Genomic DNA, 21,292 nt, shown 5'->3' with positions numbered 1-21,292 from the left:
TGCACAATGGTGCCACTTGGCGCTCTCGCTCGTGAAAAGTGCCGTCTGCCACTCGGAATCGCAGTTATTGCTATTAGTTACGCGACAATGCTTCGCTAGATGAGCGGAATCTCGATGAATCTTGCCAGAGCGCGACCTCGTCGTTGTCGTCGTCGTCGTCGTCGGCAAACCTATTATTTCGTGCACCGTTAGAGTTGCCTTCGCGGCAATATCTGCCTTTGTTTCTCGTTACCTGGCGCCTTCCTTTCCTATGCACTTGCTTTCCGATCGACGGACATTCCATTTGCATTGAGTTGATCCAGAATTCATCGTGCTCGGCAGGATTTACCGAGGCCGACGATCGCCGAGCCTTACGACAACTCGATTTTCGATAGCTGATTCGCGACAAGTGGCAATCGACCAAATATTTTAGTTACTACACGCACTGCTCCTGCTCCGATTGTCATAAAAGTACTTTCGTTTATTTGATCGTAATTATGGAGTGCAACTTCATTACTGTAACGTGTTTCGACTGTTTTTCTTCGATATTAAACTTACAACATTCATTTTTATAATTTAGTGCCTCTTATAAATTCGCGATCTTTTAATATTTGAAAATAACTTCAAACGAGAAACCTTAAACATTCGTAACACCCAAAAAAGTACAAATACGATCTAAAACTCTTTTGTTCGAATGTGCCCATGTCACTTTGAACTTTCACAATGTTCTGCTAAAACAAAACGTTAAAAACGAAATTCCCATTCTTCTGAATGTTAATTCAGACAACTTTTTACAAAAATGTCATCAACAAGGATTAAACAGAAGAGAGAGAGAGAGAGAGAGAGAGAGAAGGGGAACTCCCATGTCGGATTTTCACGTCGAGCTCACGATCGCACAAGAGTCAGCAACCGACAATTCGCTCAACAAGCCGCAAACCCCCCTAGGGTAGAAGAAGCTATCCGCTCGTGAACGTATTATAAGAGTATAGGGCTTCAAAGCCATGGTACTCGAATTCCGCCATGCTCGCCTATCGTCAGGCTTCGCGCGTAGAGGTCGGATGCGCTATTTCATCGAAACTCCAACGGAGATCAAATTGTCGCTTATACCTTTTATTGGCCGATTAAACGATGCTTTTGTGCGTATGCAAAGCTGCTTCTTTTATTGTCAATGCTCAACACGTTCAGAGGACGGACGAGTAATGTGCAACGCTTAATTGGTATGAACGAGCTTGTGGGACTCGCCATGTAATTAAGGAGTGGCCAGTTCGTGCGAATAGAGTGGTCTTCCTTCGCCGACATTTCGACCGTCTTCCTCGAATCATCATTCATTTTAACTTGGTCACATACAGATTAAGTCATCGTTGTCCGGAAACCATGAATTTCCTTGCACAGACGTGCATTTTAGAGGTAATCTTTATGAAAACCGTGAATTCGCTAAGTTCCGACTTCTTAATTGCATGTCTAAAATTTTAAAGATTTTTTCTTCATTCGAGTGTAAACTGCAGCTCGCAAGAGGAAATCCCGTAAGTTTGTTCATTTCCTTTCGTTAAGAGACTTAAGTTAGCCTTTTCCTTTAATCTCGCGCCATTTTTTCGCCCATCTCTATAATTTGACTTTTTCCCTAGCAAAGGCTTTTCATTTTTATTCCAATTGCAAAGATGTACTTCCCTTGATATAATTTCCTCTCTTTCTATTTTTTCGCCCAAATTTTTAAGCATACTTTTTCTGACTACAATCATATATGTAAATTATTGTACTCTATGCATACTTGATATTCAAATGCATTCGAGCAACTCAACCTTTTTACCATAAATGAAACGTACGTACTAAAGCTCTTTTAACGTCTTGTTTAACTGATGAAGTAGATCAACGGAGAATTATATTTTTCCTCTTTTTAACGAAAAAACAATCCTCGTAGAATATAGTATTCCGCAAATGGGTTATTCTTGGTCGTAAGCAGCTTCCAATCCGTATCAAGACATCACAATCGCGAGTGAAAATCGGATTACGAAATCTTCATTACGTATGGCTTTGTACAGCGGAAGCTTTAAGCGTGGCTTTCGGCGTTTTTGTAAAAGCAAAAAGAAAAATCAGTTGGCACTTTTGTACACGTTGATTTCCTGTCGTTTCCCAATACATTACGGGTAAGCTGACGAAGCAGTACTATTCCGGAAAAAGAAACCCTCGCGCTGGAGCTAGTCAAAAAATAGTGTTGTAAGGTTGCGTTCCAGCAAATATTTCCGCGTACACTAGAAATTTCGTTCTGGGTGCGAGCAGCTCGGGAAATTAAACTGTCCGTGTCACTAAGGGACTCGCGAAATGAAAAAGTTCCCACATGAGAAAGCGTAATTTGACAGAATAAATGTACATTTCGTAGAAAGCAATGCCACATTCGAAAACAACTGTTCCAAATTACATTTCGCTATTTCGCTTGATGATTTTATGAGTATTTCAAACAGAGAAAAAAAATACTTGGACGGATTTCCTATGGTCAATTTATTGCATTTTCGGAGAAATGAGGAAACGCCGAGGCATTGATTTCGAGAGCTCAGTGTTATTAGAAGCTACATCGACGAACAGAATTGGCGATCGATAAAATGCACCATTAACCATTCGCGAAGTAAAACCATTTCTTCTCCGCGCAAAAACAATTAGAACTGCTGCTGCCCCGCTCTTCGTCGCGCATTCGCGCCCGCGCGAAATAGAAAGTAAATAAATTGCCAAAAGACCGCACACTTCTCTCTACTTGTACACTATCTCGCGCGAACGAAACAAAACTCGCCGCGCCGCGAAGACGCCGCTGGCACGGCGTCTATAAATAATGTAAAACCGGGCGCGCGAGAGCGCAGTTCTCCGTGCGCCAGGCTCTCTCGGGGGGGTGCGCGCGCGCCGTCTAATGAAAGATGAGTGGCCGAGCTCATGAATTTCCAAGCGAGTCAATCGTCGTTTTCCGCGGCTGCGGCTCGCAGCCCAAAGCGCGAACAAACGCTCGCGGGGAAAAAAGGCCGCGCGCGCTCGCTTTCGAGGGCAAGTACACCTTGTTCGCGCGCGCGCGCACCTCCCGAGGGGCTTTTTCTTCTTTTCTTAATGCAGATGCAAAGATCAAGAGGAAAGTCGCCCGGTTAAACGCGCGTAAGAAGGCCACTGGCACAGCGCTATTCCACCGGGGCCCCGCTATTCCGCGTACACACCTCCCCGAGTCCGAGTGCAACTTTGCTTCGTGGGTTAAGGTGACGCAAGGTCAGCCGTCGGAGTGCATCGTTGCGACATTATTATTCAACTAACTTTTTTTTTTGTTCTCGTTCGAGCGACTTGCTAACCTTTCGCGTCAATCTCATCGTTTGCGAAAGCGAATAGAAGTTGCGAGAATAGGAGCAAAGCAAGCGGAAAAAATAAGATGCTCGCGGAGCTTGGCGGTAGGCCGTGATTAAGGAAACTTTTATTCAATTGGTCGCTAGTCGGTAGAAAGTTTTTCACTCAGCCGCTGGTGCATCGCGAAATTAGAAATCCGATTATTGGTTTCTGCAGTCCCGTTCGGATGACTCTTGCACAATCAATTCTGTCCCCAGTCTTTTCACTTGGCGGACGTCAAATACTTGGCCGAAGCGACTTGCGACTATTAAATGAGCAAACAATCGACACGTACGGATGACATGTCCTCCGATTCGAAAATAAAATAAAGTGAAAGTGTGTATAAATAGGCGAGAGCATGCGTGAGACGCGCAGGACCAACTATCCCTGTCGCCGTTGAAGCAGCTGAAAGACACGGGACGCGCGCGTACGCTTCAAAAATAATCCAGCTAATATACACATCCGTAGCTGTGCGCACTGCGACGACTACTCGTATTTTGTTCCTTCGTCCCTCGCCGCTCTCGCTTTCGTTCCTTTTCACCGGAGGAAAGCGTTTACGGAAACGAACCGCCGTGCAAATTTTCAACTGGCTCACGGCCATTTCACGCGCGCGCGCCTTCCATCGGGCACAAAAGCAAGGCACAAGGGACATGCAGGAACTGGCTTTTTTTCGCTTTATCTCGGACATAGGAAAGTCTCAGCGAGTTCTCTTTCATTCCATCCTAGTACCTACTCCTTATTAACCTCGAAATATTTCTGCTGCTTTTCACGCATTCAATTTCGCCTGCCTGTTTCTTTGCTTTCTTAGCTTAATTTATTATTTAACCTAGTTTTATTGTCGCGCATAGTAGGCTTCCGAAATGCGTGCATTTTATTTAACGTTTACATTCATTGTATGTACGCATAAAACGATTATAAATTTGCATATTATCTCGAATATTTATCGCTTCGTGTGAAAATATATATGTGGATGATTGCAATTCGTTAGCGTGCATCGTTTTATAGGTAAATTAATAATCGGTAGACAACTTTACTATTCTGCTTTGAAAGCTGATCTAACTATTTGATATATTTCAGAGCTGGAAACACTTATTTGCTTCAATTTAAAATACTCGAAAAGAAAGCTGACTCAACTTTTTCGCGAAACAACAATGGAATAATAACTAGGTCGTTAACGTGAACGTTATACAAAGTAAAGTAGGGAAAGAAGCATAAAACTTAACACACTGTTGAGTCTCTTTAGAGAATTATTTTCTGATCCTGCCTCAAATCGATCGTTCGTCGACTTCAATTCTCAATATAGAAGCTCAATGTGCAGATTCTTCGTACTTTTTAACGTGAAAATTTAATAGGAAATATTTGTCAATGTCATTTTCCTCTTGAAAAATTTTCATTCTAAAGTAGAAAAGCAATATCAGAACTTTATCAAATTTTATAAAACAAAATACAAATGAAAACTTTTGAACGAATCACAATATCATAAACGGCAATAATTCCATCTGCATAATAAAATCTTTAATGAAGAAAACCAAAAATCGGCAATCTGTTATTCAAACGCCACATGAATACCTCATGAGTAACAATCGTGTGAATTTAGCCGCTCATGAACCAAATTAAGCAGATGTAATCGCGTAATTGGGACATTTTTATCCACCAGCGGATCCTATGCGGACCTTGAACCTTGTTTCGCGCGTCGCGATTCCCGAATGATCCATTTTACATCTTGATTGCAAAGTAGAGCCTCAAATTCCTCGTATAACTACGTGCGAAAGTATCTGGCCAAAGATAATTTTATGTTTTAATAATGTACGTATAAAGAATGCAAAGTGGAAACACAAATATACTTTCGTAAAGTACTTTTATTGTACTATCAAACGATGTGATCCAAATATTTATTTTAACTATTAACAAAATTGTAATTCGAAAATAATAATTTTTCCTTTTTTATAGCTATCTGGCCAACTACGAATTTGGTACTTATACGTAGAAAAAATATAATAACAGGAAAAAAAACTGACAATAGTGTTAAATGTAATATACTCATTAATATTTCACAGACATGTCATTATTAGCATACTTTTGAGTCCCTAATTGTAATTTCATCTTATGCTATGAATGTTTTATGGGATTCAATTCCGGACAACTTGGCCACTTGAAAACTCGAATTTTGTTCTTGATAAAGACTTGCTGAAGGAGCTGTGATCGATGCTTTGGATCATTATCCTGCTGGAATATTCATCCTCTTGGCATGTTATGACGAGTATAAAGTGGCATTTGCTGCGATATAAAATTCCTGTACATGGCGTTGTTCATAGAGTTCTTCTATTTTAAATATTAGACCTATGTCTTTCCAAGAAAATGCACCCCTCTAGCATAATACTACGTCTACCGTGTTTCACCGTGTGTCAGTATTTGATATCGGACATCATATCTACTATCTTCTGGTCACCGTATATGCCTTGTACCATCATTTCCAAACAAATTAATTTCAATTTCGTCTGAAAACAGCACCTTTTTTCAGTTCTCAACAGTTCGGCTTGGATGTGCTTTTGTAAATTCTAATTTGGTTTTCTTATTTTTCTGAATAATGAATGGCTTTTCCACACCACCAAGCCCAAGAAATCTCACTACTCTCAGTTTGCATGAAACAGTACTTTGACTTATGTCTGTTAAATTTTTTTTGTGTATTCTCGTGCAATGATGGCAACATTCTTTTTCACATCTGCAATATCCTTTCTTTTAATCACTTTATCAGCACAATTAATGGTTTTTCTTTGTCTCCAAGGATATTTTGTATTTTGTAGAGTGTGAGTATTCTTGAATTTATTTATGATATCGTTCACAGTCCATTTTTCTATTGCCAAAATCTTTAGCTATTTTACGTGAAACTTTTCCTTCGTTGTATAATTTAATCACGACTTTTTGGACGTCTAAAGACGTGCGTTTTGGTATGTTTACTGATTGATACTAATTACAGAGTATAACAGAAACACAGTCCCAGTGCTTACATACCTTTGCGACCGATAACGTTAAGAATGAGAAGCGAATTGTATTTACTCAGTGTTTGGCTGGATACTTATGAATAAGCAAAATATGTTAATTTAGATATCAAATTTTGTCAATAAAAATAAGTGTTTGAATCATATGGTTTGATAGTATAATAAAAGTACTTTACGAAGGTATATTTTTATCTTCACTTTGCATTCTTCATACATTATTAAAACATAAAATTCTCTTTAGCTGGACACTTTTGAACGCAATTGTATCAAGAATCGAGCTATATACAGAACTGTACGTTGTTGGAGTTACAATCTTGTTCGTTCTTCAGAACTTCAGATGAGATTCAAATTTTTGCCTAAGAATATTAATTAAACACACTGAATTTTTTTGCTTGACAAAAAAAATGCAAATACAACGCTAGAATCTGAACATCGCGATAGGTTCAATGTAATTCAATAATGCCTTAAATCCATGGCGTCGCTCGTCTGAAAGGATATACTAATCAGATTGGAAAGGATCGATTGCCTTTCAGCTTTTTCACCTTCATAAGAGAAGATTGAATTCTCTTACGTAAATTTCAGCCTTTTTTTGATGAAAGTAATATACAGTTACTCTCTTGAACATTCATGCCAGCATTTGATTTTTTTAATTTTATTGATACGTCGTCTGCTTTCGGCTTTTCGTAATACCTTTTCATACGTCTTATTATTGCTATAATATACCTTTGTGTGGCAATAAGACGGTAATTTATTAGAAGTCATCGGTTCCTTTCGATAATCAAATAAATGATTGATCTAAGAGAAAGCAATAATTTTTCCGCAATCATAATATTTTTCCTTTGCTTTCTGCACTCTAACTGTTTTTCAAGTTGTCTTTGGAAAGCGTTGACGATTGTTAGAAACCCGATAACGCAAGTTCAATCGCTTTTGAATCGACACAGTTGGATAATAATGTAATCTCTCAAACTCCGACGGGGAGGGGGGTTGTCGAAGCGATAATTGGACAAAGTTTGAGGCTTTCGGATATAATTAATGTGAGTACTCGAATGGAAAAGGACATGAATTATTTATGCTCTTTTCCATAACTTGGCGCGTCTTTATCAACATATTAGTGATCAGCGCGAGGCGAGACCAAGAAAAGTAATTATCTTAAAAGTATTGAAAGTTTTAATCGTTATCAATGTTTTCTAGCCATCAGACGAGCCATTAGAATTAATGATGTGGTCTTGCAAGTGACTTATCTTATAGTTCACCCAACTTTGTACTGTTATAGAACGCTCGTTCTGATATTTATGACACGAAGTCAGCTTCAGACTTTTCTTGACGTGACGGTTGTCAAAAACTTTCTCAATTAGACTTACAAGTTGAGACGGAAACAATAGAAATCAGAAAATGAAAATGAGAAGACTTTTCACGCAGTTACATTTTAGAACACGGTTTATTGGTTTACTTTCCTTGTTTTGTGAGACGTAGTCACTATTCAATTCAAAATTATTTTACGAAATTTCTAAAACACGTCGATTTCTCGACCACTGAAATTTTCCCAAAAATTGAAACATACGATCCAGTCGCACACTACAGTTAATTACTTGTAGTACTGTCTGGATCGCCATCACACTAAAACTACTTAATTTGCAACTTCACGACGTCTCGCGTCTGAATTGCCACAGAAAGGTGCGATCATCATCAAAATTCGCGCGAAAAGAACAAAACGACGAAAAAAAGAAAAAGAAAATCTCACACGCGCAGGTGTAACCCGATAGCGCGCGCGCGGATTAATTGTTTAGCGAGCGATCGGTGGATGTACGAGCGAAGGCCCGGATACGTCGGTTGCGCGCGCGTGGGAGATGCAAAGTCGCACGCTACTGCCGCAGCAATTATTTTTTCACTTTCACCGTTCGCGCGCACGGGATTGCACCATGTGCGCCTCTCGTGTAGCGGGATACTTCCTTGTTGCCGGCGACCGCGACGGGAAGGAGGCCATTATTATATTGTAATTATTCATGGGCTCTGAGGGTCATTGGGTATCTCGAGTCGCGCGATTCAAGTAGAGCAGACGCTCGTTACTTTGCCGTAATGACAACTTACAAGCCGAAAAGGTTCATTCTTTATCTTTCTTTTTTTCGTTGGATCAGCCAATAATATGCTGTCGCAGATGAATCAAATGTGCAATCACGAATTTAATCGTAGGCCTGTTGAAAATGATCTTTTACAATTTTGAACATACTATTAATTATTAAAAAAAAAATCGTATACTCGTTTCACGGCCGAAATGAAAATGCCTTTCACAGTATTGTAATAAGGAAAAGAATTTCACGAAGTGAGATCATGCATAAACTAAATTTATTCCCGTACTTTCAGAATTTGTAATAAATTCAAACTAGTTGTAATTATCATGATTGTATAGTTACATAGTTTACCACGAATTCATGCATAAAAGATTAAAATCCAATTGACGTGGAATTGAAGCTCTTCAGTGGCATCGTCATCGTATGCTAGCGTTCCACGGCAACTCTCACGCGTTTGCCGACGATTTCTAATGTTAAACTAAATGTTCACGGTTCGTGGTCAGCAAATCTTGGGCTTGAACTTTGGAACAGGACGTATGCAGCACGGTTCGTATAATCGCTCCTCGAAATTCGCGATGCGGCAGTCTCGCCGCAACTGAAGGTCGCGTCGGCCGACGACTCGCAGCGAAGAAGCAGCTCGAGCGGAGTGCAGCTTTTGCGCATGTGCGCACTCTTTCTCTTTTCGCCGGCGGAAATTCATCCTCGATCTCAAACTCCGCGTGTTCGCAAGCTGATCGCATTTTATTTGGCTGCTCGGCCCCGGCGAGGGCGCTTAACATGCAAATATTCGTTAATTTTAATTGGACCAATTCGGTTAGCCGTTCAGAGGTTCATCCGGAAATAATGATGTTGGCTCAGTAGGGAAACCTAGTTAGAGCCTAAATTGGGAAGGTTCCAGGCGATTTCCGGGCTTTTATCGAGCCTTGCTAGACAGCTGGTGGAAGTCAAGTGCGCCGTTGCGTCGGGTCAAATAACGAAAGTTGATTTTTAAAGCGTCCCACACGATGGAATCCGGACGGTGAAACACGGTAAACAGAGCTCCGCACGCGTATAGCCTCGATTTGGGCGCACGGTTGTCGTGCAATTATTTGCGCTCCCCCGGGAGAGGTAAACGATTGTCAAAGTGACGTCGGTGGCGCCGAAAAAAATTGCGGTCATCCGTGCAGTCTCCCTTCCTCGGGTGTACGCGAACCAAACTGCTATCCTTGCGCATTCCCGTCGGGCTGTTCGACGAGAGTGGCTTTTGTTACTGCCAGTCAATGTGAATTAATGATGGACGATTATCAGAGCGAACGCGGTAATTGGACTGACGACTCTGGCCGTGCGATGATAAGGTTCAATTCCAATTGTGGATTCTAACGAATCAATTGGGAGAAAGTACGGAGCCAACGCTTACGAGCTTGCTAATGTGCGGAAAGTTCAATTTCGCTTTTAACGCTAAGGAACACGGAATTTTAAGAGCGGCCAGATTCTCCACTCTCTCTCTCTCTCTCTCTCTCTCTCTCTCTCTCTCTTTTGCAAGTTCACCGAACTAGCGACATTTTTCACCTTTCTCTTCGCTCTTGTCTTTTTAACAGCAGGATGTGGCTGTTGGAAATCACGTCGAAGATTCTATCGATCAAGCTCCGCTCGTTAAATACTAGCTAATCATTTTCCAACTTTTCCTTGTGCTTCACACGGCTATTAGTTATATTGCCGTTGGTTTCCGATTCCGCAGTGACGTTTTATATGCGGGTCAAACTATGCTGGCGAGGATTTAACCTGCGCGACAAAGGTTAAGCTTACGACGGAGTCGCAGTGAGTAATGGAAATGGATTATGCATTTGCGATTTGAATAATAATTAGCGTGCGATTATACCGATTGCTTGTTAATTCAAGATGAGCAGTGCGCGCACGAGGCTCATTAATGGAGGAATCGCCGAAGAGAAAGTCACGCGGAGTTTCTCGTGCGGATGATTGCATTATTCGAAAAATATGCGTGCTAAAGTTTTGATTGAATCAGAACGAACGTCACGTTAGTTATTTATTAGGCAAGTTGCTCAACACTGTCTCGGCGTATAACGCTCAACGGTGAATTAATGTATTGAAGCTTCCTTTGATCTGTCAACTGAAACCGCTAAAAAGTAAAAACGCACGACAAAGTGCGTACTCGTGAAGGCTTCCGCGTGTACGCGTCAAATTTCCAATTAATTAAAAGGCCGGAATAGCCACTTGGAAGCTGATTTAAAAGCTGAGTTTGCAATGAAAGCGACCAGCTGAAAAACAGTTTCGCCAATGTACCGAGTTACCCTTTGGGACTATACATCTCAAGTGCGGAGAGTGAAAAAGCTCCATTGACCGTAATAGTTTACGCCTCAACTTTGAAGACGTAATTGAGCGGACGCAGAGTTCTGAATAAATAGCCCATCGAATGAAAAAAGAGAAAAACAAAGACCGCGAGTGGCAGCTGGTCAAACAGACTGCTGGCTGTTCTCGAACGTTTCCTTTTATTCTTTCTGTTGGCCCGGTTCAGCTCGCCTTCCTCGAATATAGTGACAGCAACCGTAATTTGCCCGCCGCCCGAGTGCGATTAAAGCTTCCCAGGCATCAGAAATGGTAATTACAAGGAGAAACAGGGTGGAAGGGCGCTTAGTCCGATTAACGAGTTGTGGGTTGCAAGTGCACTTGCACGAAAACTGCATTCGCATTTGGTGTTTCTTTGCTGTGGCCGCGCGCGCAAGCGCTCGCGAGTACACGTGTACCTGTGGTTTTAGTCATTTCTACTTATTCTATCCTTTTGCCAGCCTGTTAACGTATCTCGCGGACGTTTAACCGTAAGCTCATCGAAATTCTTACCATCTATCTGCTACTTTTTACGCCGACAAAATAATGACGATTCAATTCGTCGGTCCGACGACTCACCTGAAAAAAAGAAAAACAATGTTTCCATGAAAATTTCCTGAATATTCATGTGCAATCATTTGGTACATTTCATGTAGTCTCTTTGCATAAACTACTACACTACAGTAAATCCTACACTCGAGTTATATTTCCGTAACCTTTACATCGGAAATCGATTGCTTCTTACTTTAAACGCTATAAAATATACATGTAAAGCGAATAAGGTCAAATCGCAACTAAAAGATGATGCATCTGTACGCAGAAACTCGAATCTATTTTGAAATGTATGTCAACATTCAATAAACGTAAAATATCATAGATCGCAAAGAAATATGGCGCACTGATATAGTTGACTGACTTTGAGAGATTTACAGCCGTAGAATGCCTTAAAAAAGTAAATAGCAAAAGTTTCAATAATTAAAGGAATGCTGAAGCCTTGAGTGATTGCTCAATGAAAACGGTGACGAGTGTATTAAGAAAAACTTATACGCGTATTCATTGTGCAAATTGTTATACGTAAACTAGAAAGAAAACTTTTTTAAGTAGCGACGGGTAAAATGAAATCAAAATAAAAACGAAAAATTGCTTCCATAACAAAAAAATCTTTATTGTTAAAAATAGCTATTCCAAAGATCAACAACCGTAAAATATTTTATGAAAAAATCGCGTAAGCAATCTCGAAAGGTAGTCTGTATACTGTTCCAACAACAAGGTTTCTCTGCTCAAAAAAAAAAAAAAAAAAGAAGAAGCCATCCATCGTGGAGAAAGAAAGAAACAAAAATAAAATAAAATAAGCAAGTCGCAAGCACCTTTCCCTGCCAGCCGGTCTGACGACATCGTATCTGGCACTCAATTTTCGCACGTGGTCGCGCGGCGTACGAGGATGACCCTCCCTTGACATTCGAAGACTGCTGGAGCCGTAGTAAGCCATGGTCCTGGTCGGCGGCGGTAGCGTTAGTTGCTGGTGCAACGGCTGATAAGCCGCTTCGGGCTTATTACCTGCGCAGGCATCGGCGACTCCACAGCACTTGGCCAACGGCATGGTCCTCTTTCCCACGACTACTTGGCGCGACCGCGGGCGACCTACGGCCCCCACATTGCCGCTCGCGCGCGGACAGCCCGACGAATTGGTCGGAGATATCTGCTGTGTTTCTATTCCCCGTTGTCGTCGCAGGATTAGCGTCTCTCGACGGATCGCCACCTTCGCTGCTCGTCGCCGTTTATTTTCGGAGCTGCTTTGAAATGGCGCGCGCGCGCTGCTGCTGCGTCGTCGAAACTGAAATTGCGCCTCGAGCCGTGGAAGTAGTCGTCGTCGATAAGGCCGTCCTTGGAAGTCGCATCACGAGCGAGGCACTAAAATCGAATCACTTCACACGCGGACACACACGCACACACGTCGAAACTCGCATCGCGATCCCGTGCTCGTAAAACATTACACAAGCCGAGCGTCTCTTCGTCGTCCCCTTGGCACTGACGGCGTGCGCCGTAGTTTTGGACGATGGTATATACGCGTATACGTGGCCTTGAATGCTTATAGCACCATGTAAAAAAAGCAACGTCGGGTGCAGCTGCGCGGGGGATATTCGAGGCGAGGCGCGAGCCTCTCACTTTTCACTCTCTTTTTTCCGCACGTGTGTATACTCTTTCATCGTTTCCGCTGAACTGTACATGCGACCTCCTCCCTTTCTTCCTACGCGCGAACAGTAGCGGCACACACTCGCTGCCAGATCGCAGAGTGTTGCCAGCGATTACATTCTCCCTCCCGCCACTCTACACCGTCGAGCTGTTGCTCGACGCGATGACGTCCGGCAACGAAGAAAAATTGCCCCATCAGGAATCCGCTTGGTTGTCATATTTTTTTAAATAGCAGCGAGCGTTCGCGGCTCTTTATTTTGCTAGGCGATCGACAGCTTTTGCTACGCTGTACAAAGCGCTAAGCAAGTGACGAGTCAGTGAATTGCATCAGCGCTCGCGCCTCGTTCCTTCTGCTTGTTCCGGGAAAAGGAGAAGGTGTCGGTAACGATTCACTCTAATTGCAAGTAATTGGCCACGAGCACAAGCGCACAAACTGTCCAGCGACAGGCAGATCGCTCGGAGCGGTACACGTAGGTTGTTCCCGCCTTGCCAACCGATCGGCGAATATCGTCGCTTTCGCCAGCCGAGCTACCGGCCAATTTTTGCGCGAACGCCCGCTGCGCGTGCGAGTACTGCTGAGAGGCTACTGATGCGTGCGCTGCGCAGCGCAACACATGCTCTCGACGACTGGCGCGGCAGACGAGTAAAAAGCCCCACGGCGCGTTAGAGGCAGAGAGCTGCCTGCCGCCCGAGCGCTCCGTAGCGCTCCGTAGCGCGCCGTAACGCTCCGTAGCGCTCGAGTCTCGTTTCTCTGACTCAGAATCCGGTCTTCATCGATTCTTCCATAGCGGACGACTTTTTCCTTTTCTTCTTGATGGTCATTCCTAACGACGACGTCACACAAATTCTCTCTCAGAGGTCGTCGATACCTCTTTTAGGAATTGTCGTCGCGGCGCTACGTCTCCGTGTTCGTTTTGCGAAACCGGTGTTTCGCGAAGGTTCGCAATCGCAATGCGACCGATAACACTTCGATATCGTTTCGTCGCCATCGTCTGTTTGATACGTGAAAATGTCACGCCGGAGAGAGTTCAATTTGGTATGTGGCGTGGCAATTTATTAATTGCACTGCAGCCATTGATCAGAAAGTTTATTTTCTTTCGAGGCACAAGTAGCGAGCATCGCAAGTTTTCAAGTCGAGACGGGATCGTATATTTTGCACGAGTAGACATTTATCGTAATGTGACCTCATCCTCGTGGCAAAGTGAATATTCAAGGCGCAGTATTAAACTTTTTTGCTTCTTAGAAATCGCGTTATTAAATATGTCGTTTCGAATTCGTTGCAAACAAATTAATATTAGTCTTTGAATATTTGTGTTCCAATGAAGCGTTGATTTACAAACAAAGTCAACAAGGCATTCCGATTTTTTCATATTTTCCTAATCCCTAGAAATTTATTATGATATCTATACTCTATTACACTACTTTGTACTGCTTCAAAAACCTTAGTATTACCACAACTTTCGTGAAACAGTGAGATTCATGTAACTTTTGCTAAATATCCTTACAAGAATGTATACGGTTAATAATTTTAATCAGCCAGCTACTTTATTAGCGAGCAAGTATAGTGCAACTATGCGTATGTAAACGTGAATAAATTCACTTTTGAAGCTCTTCGATTCTGCACGATAAAATTCATCGAGTACTAAAATTTAACATAAAAGTACGGCAAGCGATAATTAAACAATAATTGCCCATAGAATCGAGTTTCACGCAGCAGACTACACGAACAAACGAGCACACGATAAACGCGTATAGTCGACAGCCAGCATATGCTTCCCCTTTTATTTACAGGCGTCGATGACGCTCGTCGCGGCTTATCAGCGTCGACGGCGGCAGGCCTTTATCACCGGTAGGTAGTGAGCAGCGACGGCGAGGCTCTTTTGTTTATTTATTTGTACGAGTCGACTCGCTGTATAGACAGGAGACAGGGAGACTACGTGGACTCGTACGAGATTCCCAGCTACGGAAGCGAATGCGTAGAAATGGCAATGAAGGAAGAAGGCATCTGCTCCGGTCATTTTCCCATGGATCAAGCAATAGCCGGCATCACGATCTCGACCGAGGCTGTTTTTCCCGTTGTAGCGTAATTGAACGAGTTCTCGCGGATATCGATCGAATTTTCATTAGTTTCATTAGGTAATGACAGGGAGAGTAAGACCTGATTTGTACCTGTCGCGCGGCAAGCACGGTGAGCGGCCTTCCCATGCTGACGCCTTTTTATTCGCTCGTGCGCACTCGCGCCAAACGATGTTTCTCAAACGGCCGGCTTCGCTTATGAAGTCTCTATATTTGGACAAACGCCGTGGAGAAAGTCGTAAAAAATGCCCGCTTTATTTCCGTTCAAAGGGTGGGCGTACCATCGCTCGTCTCTCCCTTATCTTGTGTGCGTTACTCAGATATTCCCTATCTTAATAGGATAAAGCCCGTCACAAAGCGTTCCTTCATCAAATATATGGCCGATGTTCTTCGTAAAGTACCTTACTTCCGTAACTATTTTCAGCTCTTCAACTTTCGTCGCAACACTTCGTATTGGCTACGTAACGCGATGTACATTTCGACGAGGACATCCAAGACACTTCTCGGTAGGTACACCATTGATGCTCAAACAGTGCCAAAGCTTGTGTGCGATCATTCGAGGCCGATAAGATTCTTATGTGAAACAAGCCAATAGCCTCGCTCGCAACACTTTCGAGTCACTCGTTCAATAATCAAGATGCCCTTTTAGCAAATTTTCCACTTAGTTCAGCTCCGAACCGCCCCCGCTAAGGATAATCTGTAATCGCAGCCACATTCTCGTGCGTACAATGTAGCTCGCACGGCAGGAGCTCGTTAGTTAGCGCGCGCAAAGCGCTAAAATTAGCCGCGCTGCATTAATTCGCCTCAATTTATATTTATAATGCGCGAGAGTGCGCGCGCCGAGTTTGTTTTTTTTTTTCCCGCCCCGACGCGCCGGTTCACTTCGCTTCTTCGAGCGATTATGAGCGACTTTGAGCCTTCGTGTTCTCTTTTTCTTTTTCCTCTTTCATCTCCGCGTCGCCGGAAACGCGACGGCGGATGTCGTGCCGGCGGCGCCCGGCGTCTCTCTCCTCTCGTTTCTCTCTGCTGTTCGCGCGACCGCGCATACGTATACACAGCGCGCCTTCGGAAAACTTGCCGTTGCTGCGTTGCTTCTTCGTACGCCCGGTGACGACTGAGGCTCGCGCTTCTAACGAGCTTATCACAACTGATGCCATCCGGCTATCTTGACAAATGAATTGCGCTTTAAGCACACTTTTGCGTGGCAATACTTGTTGTTGTTGTTATTTTTTAATTGCTCTAATTATCACTCAATGAGCGTGTCGCAATATCTACGCAAGTTCCATGAAAAACCGGGGAGATATATATATATATATACCTTGAAAACCAATGAAATAATATTTGCGCTGTCCACGTTGGATATTGAAATACCACCCGCGGGAGAGATGTCGTAAACCCGACAATTTCCACGAGCACGCTGTTTGCATTGCAATTTTTTTTTCCTTTTTATTTTTCATTTCGCTCGCAAACAACTTTGTCGACGCAAAAGAAAAACGTGACTCGCAAACAGTGCGAAATGGTATATACGTACACGACGCGAGAGATCTAGTCACGTTGATGGATGGTTTCGGGGTACTTGCAAAAGACCGCCCGAAGGTCTCGAAAGGATTCGCGCGCCGCGTGGCATTCCACATTCATAATACGTCCTGGCGCTGCACAACCTGCTCTCGCAAATGAAAAAAATTAATAAATAAATAAGTGAACAAATAGTGCGCGCGAAAAAAGCGGCTTACGCTCCGCGCCACCGATGCGAACGCAGAGCTGTCACGCGTATTTACACTCGAGACAGGTGGAGGGGGGATATCTTCGAAATGTAATTTATTCCGGTTGCGAGTGCAATCGACGCTTGATTTTGCGACTGCTTGCGGAAATGTTTGCGGATCTTCGTTGGACTCGAAACTGCAAAATAAACTTCCAACGGATGTCGCGGGTCGTACAACAAAAATGATGCTGCCTCAAAGCACTTCCTGACGATTTCTCATATTTAAGTGATGGAAGTAAGGAGATCGCTCGAGAAATATTTTCTATGGATGGAGCGACGATTCACGCGTGAATGAGCATTTGCAAAGAAGTCACAGTTAATTTCATAAATAACATAGTGCATAAATGACATAAAATAGTGACATTGGACAACGAACGTCACGAAATAGTCAAATCGCACGGGCGTTTGCGTTTGCATGAACAAACCAACAAAAAATATTCATTTAATGTCGGGATGAGAAACCGGTTTTTTCGGATTTTTTTTGAAGAACTTTCCGCTTTGCGGTTTTTGCATGCGGCAAGTGCACTTTCTTTTGTACTACTCACGCGTCGAGAAGCGAACAATGAAAATTGTATCTTGTAGCGTGTAAAATAGAAAAAGTGTGTATGGTCATAAATCCGATACGCAAATTTGGAGAAAGGCAAAAAGAACGCGCCCAGAAATTGTCTAACTTCTTTTTTTTTCCATTCGTTGGCTCGGATCAAAGTGTAAAAGGAGATAACAAGTATACATCATTTGCTAACTATTAGCGAAGTACTCGACACACTAGTAATTCAATTTTTTCAAACTACGATTGACAAGAGCAAGTTGTCCATTGAGAAAATCCAATTAACAGATAATCGCTTCCATAACGAAATTGATCGACATTTGATTTTCAATTGACGATCCGTTCACTGTCCTTCGCACGCAAATAAATATTAAATTTTTAGAGCGAGAAAACAATCGCAAGACCAATCGGCAGACAAATGCCTGTGGTGGCAGTGACGCAGCACACATCTGTCGTTTAGCGTCATGAAAACGAAAGCAAAAGTACAAAAGCTCGCGAGCAGAAAGAGAAAAAAAAGACGATGAAGAGCAGGAGAGTACAGCGCGAGTATGCAATCACGGGACCACCCGGGCGCTCGAAATAGACTGGTGCACAAGCGCATGGACGACGGATGAGCCTCTCGAGGTTGCGACTCGTCCTTCGGGTCTACTTCGCGCTGCGGAGCTCCTCGCAACTGTTTTTTGCCTTCTTTTATTGGCTTTGCAACCGAGCGTGAAGCCTTCCTTCTAACGATCCTTCACTTCCGTCGTCGCGCATCCGGATTCGTCGGCAAGGGAACTCCCTGTATTCGAGAGGCAAGGATCTTTTCGCGGAAGCTACTTCGTTTCATAAATACAAGTATCTTGGCTTTTAGCGTCCTCTTTCCAATGCCCCATTTTCGACTCAACAGTTTCGATAGCTTATTCGTACAATGCGGCTCGACTAGCAAGCACAAGGAAATTAGTTACATAGCGGAGCTGTATTATGTCAGCGCCCTAGTGAATTCTGGCATTACACCTTGTTGACCGAGATACTTATATACGCGACATGAAGAGGTTTAATTCCAGTATCTTGGGCACGGCGTTTTATTTGAAAAATAAAATTACCATAAAACGTTATACTGTCTAAAATTTATCACGGACGATAAAGCCTGATTTACCGAGGCAATTCAAGCTGCTTTCTCTAAAAAAAATATACTTACGATTTTTTGTTTCTGGCACGGGAAGGTGAGTCGCATTGCACGTACACGCTTTTCTAATTAAAAATGCCCCGAGAGCGTAAAAATCACGCACTTATCTCCCCCCCCCCCCCAATCCCCTCGCAAAAAGAGCCAGCGTCGACGCAAGAGTGCAAGCAAAAGTTAACACACGCGATAAGACCTTGGCAGCGGGCGTTGGAAAAAGTTAGGCTGTTTACACAATGCGTGTTTCTCGCGAAACAGAGAGAACTGCTCGCTTGCTTATACAATTCGAGAAGGGAAAAGCTTCACTCTGCCAGGGAAGAATAAAAAGACGACTGTAGCTGCCCGGTGCTAGTCGATGTATTGCCGTCATTACGTCGTGAGAAAAAAAAACAGAGAGAGAGAGAGAGAGAGAGGGAGGAGAGCGAAAGTCTTTTTCTGCGCGTGCGTGCTTTTATCTTCATCACCTTTTTCCGTCGAAGCTGTGCGCACAAGGCGCGAATTATGACGGATTGCACTCCTGCAGTGGATGTTAGTCGGCGCTGTGATTCGCGCCGCGGATGTCGGACGCGACGATCTCGTGCAACCAGCGCGCTTGGCTTTCTCGCTTTACATCACGACTACGGAACCTCGACACGGCTTTGACAGAGAGGCATCCTTCCCTCCTTCTACCACGCTGATTTCCTGTCTGCGCCTTCGAGAACCGAGAAAAACTGGCGGACGGCAATTGCGCTGCATCGACAACCAAGATCAATTCTAATAAACTATCCCGAATAATTGCCGTGCGAAGTTCCCCTCGTTTAACGTCTCGTCGTTGTGTGCGTATAGGCAACAATGCCGCGAAAATTCCATCAGGACGTTTACGCACACACCCATGGGAATAATATGTCCTCTCGATTTGATTGTCGAACAAGGTCTCCGAGGGAATATCAACTCGCGGATACAAAAGACATCACGTATCGAATTGCTGCTGGCAAAGGAAAATGGCGATGAGGGGGGGGGGGGCTAAAGCTAATGGCACGTGTGCACAAGGATCAGCATGGACCACCAACGTCGAGAGGCAATAATCGGTTGCGCGCAGCGCGACGACAGAGGGAATCGCAAGTTTTGTAATTGCGGATAATGGGAGCTTGTATAACTCACGCTCAGGCAGGTGGTTGCCGATTATTTTTTGCCTTTTCTCAGCGGGGATCCGCCTGCTTTATGAAACGAAGTAGGTGTAGCTCTGTATAGGCTTTAATTTGTTTTTCGTGTTTTAGAAGCCAGCGCAAGGATTGGAAACTTAGGACGCTAACGCTTTCCCCGTGGTTATGTAACCACCACTGTGATGCTCAGTCATGGCTTTATTTCGTACAAGAGAGGTCAGAGGATAGTGTATTACTATCGGAGCATCCTAAGAAGGCACGATTTTTCGCTCTATCTCTTACGATACCTATTGGGCATTTTGTAGAGTTGTATCGTATTGGACTGTACATAACGATCGAAAAGTACACAACATTGCAAAACGAAAGAAAAAAGTACGACAAAAATGTCCTAGCTCGCGGATGTGTGGAGGAAAAGAACGATACGTAATCGCAATATTATTCGACTACTAACTAATAATTAATTGACTTGGTCGTCACTTGGGAACAAAAAATGATCGGTCGCATCCTTCAGATCTGTATAGTATTCGCTTTCCGATATAGAGTGTCGCCGAAGGAGAACGATGCACACTCGTCAGAAAATCTATTGGAAACAATTGGCTCGCTCGAGGTGTAAAAAGAACGTCGACGACTGGTCAAAAGAGGATTAGCTGATAGAGAAAAGAAGAAGAGGAGATGAACAGAGCGAAGATATCTCACGCATATAACGCATGCACACATGGAAGGAGAGCCGCGCGTACCGAGAGCGAACGCAGCGTAGAAACATTCCAAGGAGAGAGCGGCCACTCACCTCTGCTACCGTTTGCTCCGGCACAAGCCATTGAGAGCCACTGGCAGTGGCGCTCGAACTCGAGGAAGCTGCAGCAGCAAACGTCGACTGATCACCGTCAGCTACGTGTGCCGATTACCCAGGGCCATCGGTAATAATCGATTGCCTGTGCACACACATACACACACGTTCGCTCATAGTCGAGACTCCGCTTGTGTGTGACTTTTACAGCGGTGAACGGCTATGGAATTCGACTGAGAGAGAGAGAGAGAGAGAGAACTCTATCGAGCATGAACGATCTGTGTGACCCAATGAAGTTTTGCTCGCTTCTAGTTTTCGCGTTCCGTTCTACCGCGTCTCTTTCTCTCTCTCTCTCTCTCTCTCTCTCTCTCTCTCTCTCTCTCTGTCTCTCTCTCATTCTCTCTCTCTCTCTCTCTCTCTCTCTCTCTCTCTCTCTCTCTTCATCTCTCTCTCTCTCTTCTCTCTCTCTCTCTCTCTCTCTCTCTCTTCTCTCTCTCTCTCTCTCTCTCTCTCTGTCTCTCTCTCTCTCTCTCTCTCTGCTCTCTCTCTCTCTCTCGCTCTCTCTCTCTCTCCTCTCTCTCTCTCTCTCTCTCTCTCTTTCCTGATCCTCTTTATATGCCAAGCCTGTCGACGTACACCAGATTATTTCATTGATCGGAGCTTTCGTTATTTCTTTTTCATCCGATTGTGTCATCGAAAATTCCCAGCTAACCGTCATCTCAATCAACCTTTTCCAATTAAAATGTCTAATAACGCAAAACTAATGCTTGTTTCAGATTTTAACATTGTTCCTTTTTTATATCAGAGCTCTCCTGCTACGTCAAAATGTATTTTTCCTATATAAGTACGCGGGACAAAAAATCGATTACTCGCCAAACTTCCGGGAGCCGATTTTTGTTCGAA

At 43.5% G+C, this 21,292-nt stretch overlaps 1 protein-coding gene across 12 annotated transcripts in view; it reads right to left on the bottom strand.

The window, feature by feature from the left end:
- Positions 1-21,292, bottom strand: part of LOC131663141 (uncharacterized) — a 121,347-nt gene that overhangs the window by 95,705 nt on the left and 4,350 nt on the right. For 9 of the 12 annotated variants that reach the window (XR_009301828.1, XR_009301829.1, XM_058933293.1 and 6 more), the window contains exon 1: positions 12,088-13,528. The exons of 1 other annotated variant lie outside the window; for it this stretch is intronic. Coding sequence is in view for 9 of the 11 variants with exons in the window: in XM_058933293.1 (XP_058789276.1) it covers positions 12,088-12,320 (233 nt within the window). In the remaining 2 variants the exon portion in view is untranslated. Of the gene's footprint in view, positions 1-8,749; positions 9,255-12,087; positions 13,529-21,292 lie in introns of those variants that run through there. 2 more of the 12 variants (XM_058933287.1, XM_058933291.1) reach the window with 2 other exon arrangements.

The sequence above is a fragment of the Phymastichus coffea genome, unplaced genomic scaffold (genome assembly GCF_024137745.1).
Source record: "Phymastichus coffea isolate CEN01 unplaced genomic scaffold, Cenicafe_Pcof_1.1 PCOF00031, whole genome shotgun sequence".
In the NCBI taxonomy this organism is placed as follows: domain Eukaryota; kingdom Metazoa; phylum Arthropoda; class Insecta; order Hymenoptera; family Eulophidae; genus Phymastichus; species Phymastichus coffea.
Note: the sequence above shows the minus strand (reverse complement) of the source record. Positions and strands in the feature narration are given on the sequence as shown.